The sequence below is a fragment of the Calypte anna genome, chromosome 6, assembly GCF_003957555.1.
Source record: "Calypte anna isolate BGI_N300 chromosome 6, bCalAnn1_v1.p, whole genome shotgun sequence".
NCBI lineage: Eukaryota > Metazoa > Chordata > Aves > Apodiformes > Trochilidae > Calypte > Calypte anna.
The window spans coordinates 964,285-977,830 of NC_044252.1; the positions used below are offsets into that span (position 1 = coordinate 964,285).

A 13,546-nucleotide genomic window follows, 5' to 3' on the forward strand; every position below is an offset into this window, starting at 1 on the left:
AATCCAGTGCTTGAACCCAGAAGATTCCCCTCAGGGTCACAGCAGAAGGGCTTACCTGTGGCTTGGTGTCTGAGGAAAGGTTGGGACGCACACTCCTGTAGCCCTTGGCAGCCAGAGAAGATGGTTGGGCATCTCCGTTGGCATCAGCACTAGAGGATGACCTCCAATCATCTGTGAGGGGAAGGAAAACTCAGATCACAGAGGATTCCCTCCAGCTGTGGGCTGAGTGAAAGGAAAGCACTCCTTCCTTTCTTTTTTTTTCTTCCAGGCAACAAGAAATACTTCCAAGAAAGCAACAAAAGAAGCAACAACATAAGCAGCCAATGTTTGTACCTGTTTCTGGGGTTTCTGGCTCCAGACCTAAGCATTTCACAGAAAGGAGGACAGAAGAGGAGGGGGTGGAGGACAGGCATAAAGGAAAAGAAAGGGGGGGAAAAAATAAAGCATTACATTTACAGAAAACATGTACCAACTGAAGAGTCAAGCTACTTCATTTCACACATAAATTGCTTTCTGACAGGGCTACCTAATTACCATAGAGACCAGCCCTAAACATGATGCCCTCCTTGTTTCTGACCTTTGTAAACACAAGGCAATTCATTCAGAGCAATGAAGAAACAATTGTTCATTGACATTCTGATTTCAGAGGCAAAAAGGCAGCCCAGCTAGCTTCTTTCTGCAGCTCCAGCCTTGTGTCCAGACACCACAAGTTACTGGAAATGCAGGGGCCTCATATTCAGCCATGATACAGGGTGTGAAAACTTCTCCCTCCTTATCAGCATCCCCAAGTGTGATTAACTGACAGGAATTCCTGCCAAGAAGTACATCAGTAAATGTGTGTGCATGAAGGGGGCTATAAAATACCATGTCACTGCAGCAAGATCCATTGGTTTTGTCCCCTCTTCACCCACCTCCCACTGGGCTCTTCCTCACCACTCTCTCCCCATTTTGCTGTTTAAAGTTAGATGCAAAAAGCTCTCCCAGCTCCAAAGCCCATTTCATAAAGAGACTGAGAGAGCAAGCAAGTATTAATGAGCTGATTTCCATAGTAATGTGCTCGTTGCCATTCAGCCTGCTGGAAATTTATGAAGCCATCAAGAGAAAGGAGAGAGGAGATGGCAGGGGGTCAGAGTGAGGAAACAGAAAGGGAAGCATGGGAAGAGAGTGAGCCAGGGGTGGAGCAGAGTGGGAGGAGAAGACAGAGCAGAAAGCAGCACGTTGGGGCTGGCATTAATCAGAAAGGATGTATGCTTTGCTTTCAAGGGCAGGTGTGACCCCTTTCCCCCACAACACCAGCTTGCCTCTGGGAAGTTCATTCTCTCTGCCAGGCCCCCTACACTGGCCAGGTCTGTTATGCTGTGCCTGTCTCCCACAATTAAGTAATTACACGTCTGCTATTGAGAGATGGCAGAGCTCTGTGGAGACACTGTCTGTCTGGGATGCTAACCCCACTCCCTTGACAACCCAAGTGAACACTGCAGTGGCAGCAGCACCACTTGGCCTCACGCCTGGAATGAAAGGAGGTGACATGGGCCTGCCAGAAAAAAAAAAAAATTAAAATTTGAGAGTTCTTGGTGCTCCTGACAACTAAAAGGAGCTATAAACAAACTTAAGCCAATGAAGGGATGGTCCTAAAACCTGCACTAGAACAGGAGTCAGTCTACCTTCTACTGGTTTGTTTATCCCAAGGGGTTTCTGACTATCCTACATGATTTGGGGCTTTAAATCATAGCTAAAAAAAGTCACCCCAAGACCCCAGACTTGAGGTTATTGTAAGTAACATTCCAGTTAACCTCCCACTCACTTACTTTCAGGTTGCTCAACATCCTGAGGACATGGTGAAGGGACAGTCTGACTCTCTTGGTAGGCTGGAGATGCCCGGAGGGTCACAGCTCCTTTTCCACTGCAGACTTTAGAGGGATCAATTTCTGGAGGAAATGCAGGTGCACAGAGAAGAGAGATCAAAACAGAGGATCCAAAGCTATTAAGGAGCCACCACAGCTCTAGGGAGTAATTTTAGCATGGCTGCCTCCAGGGGAATCAGTCTAGTGATGTTTATGCAGATGAATATTAGCTCTGGATTTCAAGCACTGTGAAACCCAAGTGGTTTCATATGCATGTAAATGATCAGTGCAGAAGTTCAGGTCTGAGTTGGTATAACAGAGCTAAGAAAGGAGGAAAAAAGGATGAACCACATTTCACAAGTCCATTTGCTTCACTTGTTCTGTTTTGTGTGGAGATACTGTACTAGCAAGCACACTCTACCATTACCCTCGTGGCTCTTCCACAGGGCTGTCCCAGTGGTACTGATTTGTGTGCTGAAGCCTTAAAAATGCCTTTTGTGCAGGACTGAAAGAGGAAAAAAATAAAAGTTTTATGGCCACTGGAGGATAAAATCTTGTAACTATGCTGGATAAGATCTAAGGCAGGGCACTGCAAGCCACCTCCTTGCTCTCTCCCCCATGTCATGGCAGCGTTTCACCTTCTGCCACAGGAACCCAAATCAAAAAAAAAAAAAAAATTAGGAGGAGATTTAACTTTTACCTGTTCAGATTCCCCTGTGTGGCACACTGGACCATGTCAGCATCCTTGCTGAGGCCTGATTAAGCACAGCTTCCGTGCATGCACAAGAGTTTTCTCTTCCTGACATCCTACTGAGCAGTAACAAACCAGTACTCCAAGGCTTTCTCCCCTAACTTAAAATCCTTCCTCAGAGTTGTTTCCTCTGAGATACCTATAGCAACAACAGACCTAAAGAATCTCTCTGATTCAAGCTGCTTCCACAGGGAAAGTCATCACCTCCCTTTCTCAGGCACTGTGACTGACCCTGCAGTGCCATCAGACCTGGCTCTGATCTCCCTGAGCAGAGGTGTGAGTCCTGCCATGATGCTGTACAGGAAGGTCCTGGGGCTGTGCTGTGTGAGGCAAATGACAACATGAGCAATTTATTTTTATGGGCTGGGGATCATGCTATCTGTGCACAGGGAGGGAGGCAGCTTCTCTCTAAGGTTATTATAATGAGAGTTTATGCCTTTGGGCAGAGGGGGCAAAGGCTGCTGCTTATTGCCCAGACAACAGCCCGTGTTTGTGCAGATCAATATTCCCCTTCTGATTTAATGCCCAATTAAATCCACAGCAGCAGAGTGCTTATAGCCCATGACAACAACCTCAGCCAGGGCTGCAAAACACACAGACCACAGCCAAGGTGGCCACACTACAGGGAAAAATCAGCAGTGCCAGATGGACAAGAGCAGCAAGGGCCAAGACTCCACACTTGTCAGACACCAGAAACCCTCAACACACTCAAATCACCACCCTACAAACTTTTACAGGGGCTCCCAGGGCTTTCCCAAAAAGCACAGCTTCAGATCTACACTTGGGCTGGAGAAAGGATGGAGGAGTGAAGCTGCTTCCCTTGAGTTCAGCACTGAGCAGCCTCTGTGAGGGGACAGACCATCCCCAGGGACACACCAAGTGCTGCTCACCCTGAAACACACCACGTTTGCACCCACACAGCTGATCATGCCTTAAGGTCACCCACATGTCTGCTGAAAGAGAAGGTGACTTCTCTGAGTTTTGCATGATCCCAACAGGACCAGTTCCTGCTGCTGTTCCCATCTATGCAGCACAAGGACTCTACAGAGCCACCTTCCAACCAGGGGATGAAGGTTTAAGCTCTGAGGCACAGCCACACTGCTGGGAGTCCCTGAGTTAGGCACCCACAGAGTGCAGGGGAGCTGTTCTCCCATCTCCTACACTTAGATTCCCTTTCACAAGCACTGGGGAGACATGGGAACACTTGAGAGTTTACCATGCCACAAGCATCTCCATCAGGTTGGAGGAGGAACACATTTGCCTACCATAGCACTTTTTTTATTTATATACAACATGAAACCTGAATAGTGCATCAAAACAAGGAGTATCAGGGGAAGACAAATGTGTGCTGAACTCATCAAAATTAAAATGTTTTGGAAAGGCTGCAGTGTGAAATATTGTCAGACTGCTTCAGGTTGGGAGAGGAAGACAAATACCTAAGATGCTGACTTCCCTCAAAAATGTGGGTGAAATGACAGAAACCAAAAATCTGAATCTCTCGGTTCAGCAATCCAGCAGATGGCAACAAACAGGACACTAACTCTGTACTCCAAGAGAGCACACGTGTGACAGGTCAGGAGAGACAAGCACACTGAGTCTGACTGCTCAGATTCAGAAAAGCCCAAAAATGACCTTGTGCTCTCAGTGGGATCACACGTGTCTGGGGAGGGGGTGAGAGCCTAACGGGCTTCTTCAGCCATACAAAGATTCTCTAAAGTCAGTGTATGGACAGAAAAACAAAAGAATTCCACTGAATGATGCTTGAACCTGTAAAATCCCTTCTCTGACATCCATTTACTTCCATAAAAATTAAAGAGAGACAGATCTATCAGTCAAAAAATCCATTTCTGTTTCTTTGACCCATTTGTTTGGGTAAAAACGAGGCTGTAATAACAATATTCTTCATAACCACGTGTTAGTGGAAGAGCTTCCAATGACCCCAGATTCAAGTAGACACAATTATGCCTGCAGAGAAGCAGCATAATTGAGAACAGTGCCTTGTGCCATCAAGAGGTAACTTTATTACCTACTGATGAAATCTGCAGCTCTGGAAACAGTGAGGAGAGGGTGAAGCTGAACACCAGGCAAAGCGTGTGGGTGAAGAGAGACAGAAAGGAAGAAAAAAGAAAGAGAGAGAGGAGAGAGAGAGAGAGAATGGTGGCCAACTAATGCATGGCAGGGGGAGGAAGGAAGAGGATACCTGTAGGCAGCACTAGGTGAGGAGAAGTTTTCACCTTCTTCACAGGGATTATTTTAACGGCAGAGATAGAGCGTGTACAGAGGGGCACGCCGACAGCTGCAAACATAAAAGTGTAAAATGGCACATCCAAAAAGGGAAGAACAGAGTTTGGGAAGCAGGCCACACACTTCTCTAACGTTCTGGGAAGACACAATAGCAGGAAATTTCAAATACAACAAGCAGCCCAGGGAGAGGTGATGCAACTGTTAAAAATATCCCCTCGGCTGCCCTCATTGAGGAGCTGTCTGGTTCATGCAGCACACAGAACTGCTGACAGACACTGTGCTGCAGGCAGAAAAAAAAAAAACCAAACCAAAACAAAATCTGGAAGCATTAGTTTTTAAAAGCCATCAAAAAAACCTTAGTGCAACCATTCAGCTGAGGTCCACTACATGCAAAAATAAAACCGGTGAAGGTGACATTAATGTGGCTCGGGTAAAACCAAATGAAGTGAAAAAAACAAGGACTGAAAGGTGGAGAGAGGAACATTCAGCTAGCTACGTGAATTCTGGAGTTTATGGCACATGTTCTACAAGTTCAGCAACAGAAGGAAGTGGAACATGAAATAATCTTGGAAAATAGGCCCACCAAAATACTCGTTTCAGAAAAAAAAAATTCCATTTATCAGTAAATTGAAGAGATTTCTGCTGGACTCCATCAGCAAGCACTCTGATTGTACTCAACAAGGGAAAACCACACAGCACCCTGCAAAATTCTAGCAATTGTTACAGAAGTGTCCAAAATAGCTGGTATGTTCTCTCTCTGACTCTGTATTGCAGCTAATGTGGAACTCCTGAAAAAAGAGGAGAAGGGGCTGGAAAGAAAAAAAAAAAAAAAAGGCAAAGGCAAAACTATTCAGAGGTGAAGCTCAACAGGATTCAAAAAGGGAAACATCTTGTAAACCATGGCTCCAGCAGAGTAACTTGTGTTGTGCTCTTGATTTCTGCAGAGCCGGGATTTTCTCCTTTACAAGAGATCTGTTCTCTGCATGTATGGAAGCTGCTGAATGCCTCCTCACATTCCAAACCATCCCTCCTGGGCCTCCAAAACCAGGAACCACACTGCTAACACTTTAGACACCAACACTGTGTGCCTGAGGAAGGCACTGACCTCAGGGTGGTGTGTACACCCCTCTTGTGGCAGATCTTCCTCATCCCTGGCACAACTGGAAAGCACAGGCTTGGGAAAGGGCTCTCAAGCAAAAGGATGGGAGAAGAGCTGATAAAGTTCTTCTAAACTTCATAAAAATTCTTAAATGTTTTTAATTTGATGGGATTGCTTAAATTTTTTATTTTTTTATTTTTAAAGATAAGAGGACCCCAAATCAACCCCTGTTCTCCGTGTCTGAGCACTGGGAATGCAACAGATCCCAAAGGCAACCAGCCTGTGGTTTAGGGAACAACCCTAATATTCTGTTCTGCTCTGTGACTGCCTGAATTCTACATCCACAGTGCAGTCACAACTCTGACCACTATCAAAAGGCATTAAAGGAAAAGAAAGGAAAGGAAACCAGCAGCAAACCAGCCTGTACAGTCCTGTGCTTTCACCCTGCCAAAGCACACACCAGCACTGCACACTGCTGAATGCTGTAAAGCACACTGCAAACTTGCTGAGGTTAACATGAAGATGAGTTTGTTCAGGTAAATTTGGGGTTTAGGTTATTGCTGACAAGTTGCTGTTACTGACAGGTTTTTATTTATTATTTAAATAGTTAGGTCCTGCCCTTTAATTCTGGGCTCAAACCTCCACCTGCCACTGAAGTCAGCAGGCTGCACAGACAGACCCCCCAAACCCATGCTAAGCACACTAAGATAGAGACTGGGAGGTGCTGACAAGCACCAGAAGCAGAGCACAGCTCTCCTCAGAACAGCACTAAAAATATACAGAGAGGCAAATCCAGGCTGCCACTTTTAGGAGACAAAGAACACTTGTTCAGCTATGGAATTCCACTGCTCTGGGCATGGTGCAGCACTCGGCTTGGCTCGTGTCAGTCGCCAAGCAAGCTGCATTTGGAAAGCCCTGGCTGCAGCACAAGTCCAGGGGACACCAACCACAGCACACAGCTACATGCAGGGGGTGCTGCAGAGGTGTCTCTGAAGCTCTTAACACACCTTTTTCCTGGCCATGGCTGCTCAGCCCATTGACAACAGTCTTCCCAACATCGATTTCTTCGGGTTCTGTAACGGGAATAAAGAGGAGTCAAGAAAGAGTAATTGCAGCAGGAAATGGCAGAAACGTTTCTAGCATGAAAAGGAATGCCCATGAGGGCAGGTGGGAAACAAGACAGACTTACCAGAGCTCATTGTGGCAGGGGGACTTGCCTTTTTCACTTCTGGATTTTGTTTCTCTCTGTTTAAAACAAAAAGCAGAGTGGTTACCTTGTGTTTCACATCTGCCCAGACAGCACTGGCCATGAAGCTGATCAGTCATTACTGAGGTCACAGGTAACAGCCACAGTTCCTTGAAAAAAACTTAGTTTCAAAACCCAAATGGATTTATGCCAACCACCAGTTTAATTTCTGGTAATTACCAACAAAAGATATAAGTGCATTCCCACCTAATTGAGGTCCTTCTTTCAGACCTCCAGAGTAATGCCCAACATTAAATCATAAGATGTGGATTAAACCCTGAGAGGCTCTATTTGGCAAAGTGCAAATCTCACTAGCTTCTAATACATAAATTGTGTTGCCACCTTGAAGAGAAAAATAAATAAAAAAAAGCTGTGAGACTGGAAACTTTGTGGTAAAACCCCCAGCTTAGGTGACAGGCAGCTCTCAAGGTGATCTGTTGCTCAGATCATTCTCTCCTTTGAAAGATGCTGCAATACCCAGGAGATGCAGTTGTTGAAATGCATCTTAACTTCTGCAACAGCATCTCCAGTCCTGCAGAGCTGCTGATACTGTCAGGATGAGACTCCAGTAAGTGAAACCTTAAAATTAGAATCCTCCTGGAATCAAAGGCAGTGAAATCACCAACCCATGAGAAAAAACTGCCAGATGGGGACCAGAGGAGAAAAAAAGTCAATTTTCACAGTCATGACAGTCTGTGGAAGGCCACTTTCATACCCAGTGCCCACTCCTGGAGGAACTGGATACCTGCAGCAAACAAACAGGTTCCATGTCACACCACAGATGTTGGTTTGAACAGTCAAAGAGTGGCATTTCTACAAAACAAGTCTGTGTTTGCCAACATCTCCCAGCTCTCTAAGGGCCCTAAGGTTGAATTAAAAACTTTACAATTTTGTGTTCCAATTCTTTTTCCCCTGTCTCAGAAGTTTAGCTAAAGAGAGGGAGATCAAGTGTAACTCCAGCCAATTAATGGTTTCCCTGACACAGACAGAACTAGGAATCTGGGTCTGCAAACTCATGAAGAGATAAGCACCCTGTCCTGTGGAACAGGGGGAAAACTGCTCAGAGAACTGAGAGAATAAGAGAGTTGGAGATCCTTGTTTCCCTGTCACAGGACCTGGAGGCAGCAGTGGGACACTGGAAGAAGTGGTAATTGCCTTCAGGTACCTGAATTGGCTTCTCTTTTCTCAAGCACTCCCATTCTTAACCAGCACTTGTTTCATGCCAGCCAGAATATAATGAGCATGTTTAACAGATACTCCAAAGGAAGAAAATTTAACAAGCAAATCCAGTAACAGATCAGTCTGTCCAAGCAGCCAGTATCTGCTCTCTCCAGCATACAATCCTAGCAACAGCTGCCAACACTTCATTACTTCAATATTTTCTTCATTAAAAGGTCCATGTAAGGTGTATATTGGGCCTTGGTGAAGGCTCAGCAGGATACAGCCTTCTTCCCAGATGATCCCAGCAAAACACACCATGGAGTGGAGAGCCCAGACCAAAAGAGCTGAGTCCAACTCAAAACTTCTGGGTCCCAGCAACCTCCTCAGCTTCAGAATGGATTTAATCCTGAAGCTGAGCTGACCTCCAGTGATGCCTTTTTGATTCAAAAGCCTTGATGCTGCTTACAGTGTGAAGCACTGCCCCCCGTGGCACTAAGAAAAAGCTTTAGGGAAAGAATTCACACCAATTATTTGGCCGTAAAAGAACAAATTGCTTTTCACAAGAAGTCACCTGCGGTTACAAATAAAGTGATAATTAAAGAAGTTTGCTAAAATTAAATGGAGGAGATGTACAAACTCATTAGAACTAGATCTAGAAAATTACTTTTCCACACATCCCCACACTTACCAATAATTATGGAATTCAATTAAAGTAAGAGGCATTCAGTGTTCCCTTACTGTGCAGCTGATCAGCCACCCAAACACAGAGCTCCTTGCTGCAGGTTCCCACAGACAGAATGGATCCTGGCTGCTGGGAGCAGTGTAACCAACTGGGCTTGGGGGAACCCCAGAAATCCCATTTCAAACTGCAGAACTTGCTGCCTGCAAGTAAAGCCCAAACTGCTGTTTGGTGCCTGTCTGGAGCTGGGAACATTCCTCAGTGCCTTTTTGCAGCAGGGCTACAAAGTTCTGCTACTTGCCACCCATCTGCTTACCCCAAACCAGGGACTGAAGTCCTATGAGGAGTATATCAGCTCCTGAGAGCAGCTACACCAACCCAGGACATCCTGGCTCCAGAAGAACCAAGTGCTGGCCTTTGGAACACTTGGTTAAGGTGAATGCTGGGAGTCAGGATGCTGTGGTTGGATGGCAGATCCTTAGAGCAGTCCCTGCCAGGCTGGGCAGCCCATGGGATTTGGGAGCAGGTGGATCTGGAAACATTTTCTTCTCCCAGTCCCCTCCCACAGAACATCCTGTAGACACACATGCAAATACATACAGCATCACTGCCAAAGGGGAACAGAAATGAGACCCCTTGGGTCAAGATTAAAAAACTGGTACTGCCAGATCAGGCAGAACAAAAAAAAAAAAATTAGTAAGAAGAAGCAGCTACCCTGAAACCCCTCAGTGTCTCCCTCCAGCTCCCTGCTCTAACCAGCTCACTAACCAGTGTCTCCTTGCCAGACTGGAATTCATGCCTTTCCTGAAATGTGACAGACATAGCAACAAGGCTTCAGAGCTGCAGACATCCAGAACACAATGAAAGGTGCAGAATTCCTCAGGGCACAGGGCAGCAGCTGTGACTTTGAGCATGCCCACCTCCCTGTGTAGCACCCACCACCTCCTTGCCAGCTGGGTCATACCTCCAGACAGACCTCTGAGGCTTCCTTCCTGCCTTTCACCCCCAGCACATTTCTTCCAGGGCTGCAGCTCTTTCCCTACTTGGTGTGGAAAAGAGAGCAGAGCATTCAGAAGCCTGTTGAGGAGGAATGCAGATAAGAGGCAACTGCTCCTGCACAGCAGTCTCTGGATTATCTCACATGCTCTAACCAGGCCAGCTCTCCCCCTCCCGTGGCAGGGGGTAACAAACAGCTCAGTAATAGTTCCCAGGAAGGGCAGAGGCTTTTCAAGTCACTGGTGTCTCTGCTGAGAGGGGCAGGCAGGAGTTATTTTTGGTGGTCTAATGCCTGCGTGGGGAAAAGTCATTTCCTTTTGTTTCTTCTCTTGTTGTTATTGACAGCCCTGATAACTCGTGTAGGATTAAAAATCATATTCCTGAGATCCAAGCATTTGCTTTCTGTTCTCAGCTCTGAAGTTTTTACATTTTCAAAGTCCATACAGAAGAGCTGCAAGTGTTCTGTGGCCACACTGAAAAACCACTTATTTATCCTGACATCATCTACAGAAACAACTGTGAGCTTTCAGGCTTGAGGGAATGACCAGCCCTCAGAAAAGCCACCCAGGTCAGGTCTTACACAGCCCTGCCAGCACACATTTGCTTAGCCCCTGGCACAGACCCTTCCTCACTCTGCCACTCGTGCCCCTGCCCCAGATGCTCTGCTCAGATCTGCAAAGTGGGCACAGGGCTGCAGTGCAACAAGTGCCTCTTCCCAGATGGATTCTCTGCTTACCTGAGCTGGATTTCTCACTTCCTCACAGATAAAATGGGGTAAGAAAAAAATTGAAGAGAGGAGGCAGCTGCAGGTCAACCCAGGCAATCACCTCTCTCCAAGTATCATTATTCTCTTATGCTGAAGTAAGGAGAGAAATATGCTGCCTGTCATTTTTATTTTAAGGGTTAAAGCACATCCTGTCACTCCTTCAGAAGACATTATGCTCTGAAGAATAAATGTCATGGAAGGACTATGAATAAGCAAGCAGTGCCCAGAAAAGAATCACACCAATTCTGTACAAGACAGCAGCCTCCACACACTCTGTAGCAAGTGCTAAGAGTGCAGAGGGATTGGTGAAAGCCCAATAAATGAAACCAATGGTAACACAGAATATGAGCCTGGATTAGGTGTTCATCTAAATAATTGAGCTTACAGTTGTCAAAATAAACAAACACAGCACATTTCCTATCAGCATCTGTTGTTTTTTTTTCTTTTAAATATGATCTGTTTGTTTCCTTCCTAGTGGGCAAAATTAAGTTACATGGGGCCAGTATTTCAGTTTCTGTGCAACTGAAGAGGAATGTGAAGAACAGAAGTTAAATAGGAAATGTAAACTGGGAGATGTGGCTTTAAGAACTCAGAGATGCTTTTGAACTAAGTCATCTTCCAGTCACCAGCTATGGAGTAAACAGAGTTTATCTGCAACCTGAGTTAACTGAGTTCAAGGTCACCACTTTTAGAGCAGGGGGCAGAAGAGGATCTCCTGGGTCACCAGGCCTACTCCCATGCTATTGCAGGCAACTCTGTCATACAATCCTGGGCAAGAACATTCCACATTCCAGCTTAAAACTGGGAAGGTTTCCTGCCTCCACTGCTCCTCCCTGGAAGCCTGCTCCAGAACTCATTGCTCTTCTGGCTTCAAAGCTGTTCCTGATTTGCAGCCTAAATTTAATCCATGGAACAGCTAGCAGCTGAATAGTTTTCCACCAACACAATTCTTCTGCTCAGGCAGCTCCTTCTCCTGCTCAGCCCCAATCCATGCATTGTCAGAAAGCAATTGTACCTCTGGGTCTTCATTTTGCAAGCCTCTAAACAAAGATCTCCAAAGCAATTGGTCAGAATGTTGCCACCTACCTGCCTCATGAACACCTGGCAAAATAGGGCAAGGTGTTAAAAGGTTGGCAGTCCAAAGTTTAAACTCTACTTAATGTCATAGAACCAGAGAGCAAAGCCTACAGCTGCCAACAGCTGAAAAGCAAAGCTGAAAAGGTAAATCAGCTTTTTTGGTCCATTCCAAGGGTGGCCAGTGCTGGTTCAGGTAGTGATCTGATGTCTCCATGGATCTCCCTGAAAATAAATAAGACTGGAATAATCTCTCACCAGCCACTGAACCTTCATGAAGTGGCAATGCCTTATCCCTGCAGGGCTCTGGGGATGACAGGGTGGCTCCTGCTTGAGCCATCAACCTGTCCTGCTGCAGACCCAGGGCTTGGGAAACAGCTGTCCAGAGGGTTGTTCAGCTGCCTTAGGGTCAGAAACATTTCTCCTCATGACAAGAGATGTTTAAAGGCACTTTAACTGGGCTTGCACTTCCTCCCATGTCCCTCACAACTGGCCTCTGCTTTTTGTGTTTGATGGCTGAGCTCCAGGTGTCAGCAGCATCATTCCTGCCTGCTAAAGCAGCAAAGGCCTTTGTGCCATACCCACACACCCAAGCTACTCACCTCAACGTTTTTAAACTTCAGAAAGAAAAATAAAATATTAAATTAGGATGTTTTTTTAAATAAAATCTTTGTCTTAGCAGAAGACACAAGGCACAGGACTTGAGAGCAGCAGGAGCTGAGATTTCAGCTCAGATTCAGCTGTGGTTCCTGTGCTCACTCCTCAGAGAGGGAAGCTGATGCACATCCCATCCAAAGGGGACTCTCTGGGCACAGCTCTCAGGCTGCCAGCTCCAGAGGAAAACCTGCAAATGATTTAACAGCAAACCACAACCTGGGACCCTTCAAGGCCATTTAACTGAGCACCATTTAGGAACCTGGGCAGGGACCTGTGACTATGGAGAGATCACCCCTTAATGGTCAATACACCCCAATTAATTCAATGACACCTTTTGGCAAAAGGGAAATCTTTCAGACAACCTGCAGGGGCTGCACCCAGCCCAGAGGATGCTGGGTTTGTACTACAGCTGCAAGAAATGGAAGATTCATTCAGTTCAAGCTGCTGGGAGCCTACTGTAAGATCCCTGCAGCTGGGATACTCTGTGGACTGCACTTAACTCTCTGCCTGCCTCTGATTCAGGGGCACTTGTGCCTCTGCAGAACAATTGCTGTAAATAAACAGACCCAAATTCCAGAAGCCCTAATGATGTCTGACAATGGCTCCATTCAGCTGACTGCAGGATTGAGGCACACAAACACTACACTGCATTTACTGGGGTGAATGGCATTCTATAAATACCATGAGTTAGATCATCAGAACAACATCCAGCAGCTTCTCTCCCATGATTTTGCCTAACAAAGACCACAGAGTAGTAAATAAGAGGAAGCTGGGTGAAGAAAATAGAAATTAGAATTAGGAATACTAATTAGGGAGTGACCAGTGTCACAGAGTTCAAATCCAGATTACAAACACTTCACAGAAGTGAGAGGGAAGAGAAGATTCTGAAGAACCTGTGATATACCAACCTGAGATTTCAATGCTACAGCCCACATTATACCATCCAGACACATCCCAAACTTCCTACTTGTGTAAGGCAGAGGAACTGATGAGTGCTCACTGTGGCAACCACACCAAACATTAATTTTT

At 45.9% G+C, this 13,546-nt stretch overlaps 1 protein-coding gene across 1 annotated transcript in view; it reads right to left on the minus strand.

Moving 5' to 3' along the window:
* The window catches only part of SORBS1 (sorbin and SH3 domain containing 1), a 185,531-nt gene that overhangs the window by 49,788 nt on the left and 122,197 nt on the right, over nt 1–13,546 (minus strand). The window contains exons 6-11 of the mRNA XM_030453736.1: nt 7,128–7,183; nt 6,946–7,011; nt 4,796–4,891; nt 1,809–1,928; nt 334–360; nt 56–171 (exon numbers count right to left, since the gene is read on the minus strand). Of these exons, the coding sequence (XP_030309596.1) occupies nt 56–171; nt 334–360; nt 1,809–1,928; nt 4,796–4,891; nt 6,946–7,011; nt 7,128–7,183 (481 nt within the window). The remainder of the gene's footprint in view (nt 1–55; nt 172–333; nt 361–1,808; nt 1,929–4,795; nt 4,892–6,945; nt 7,012–7,127; nt 7,184–13,546) is intronic.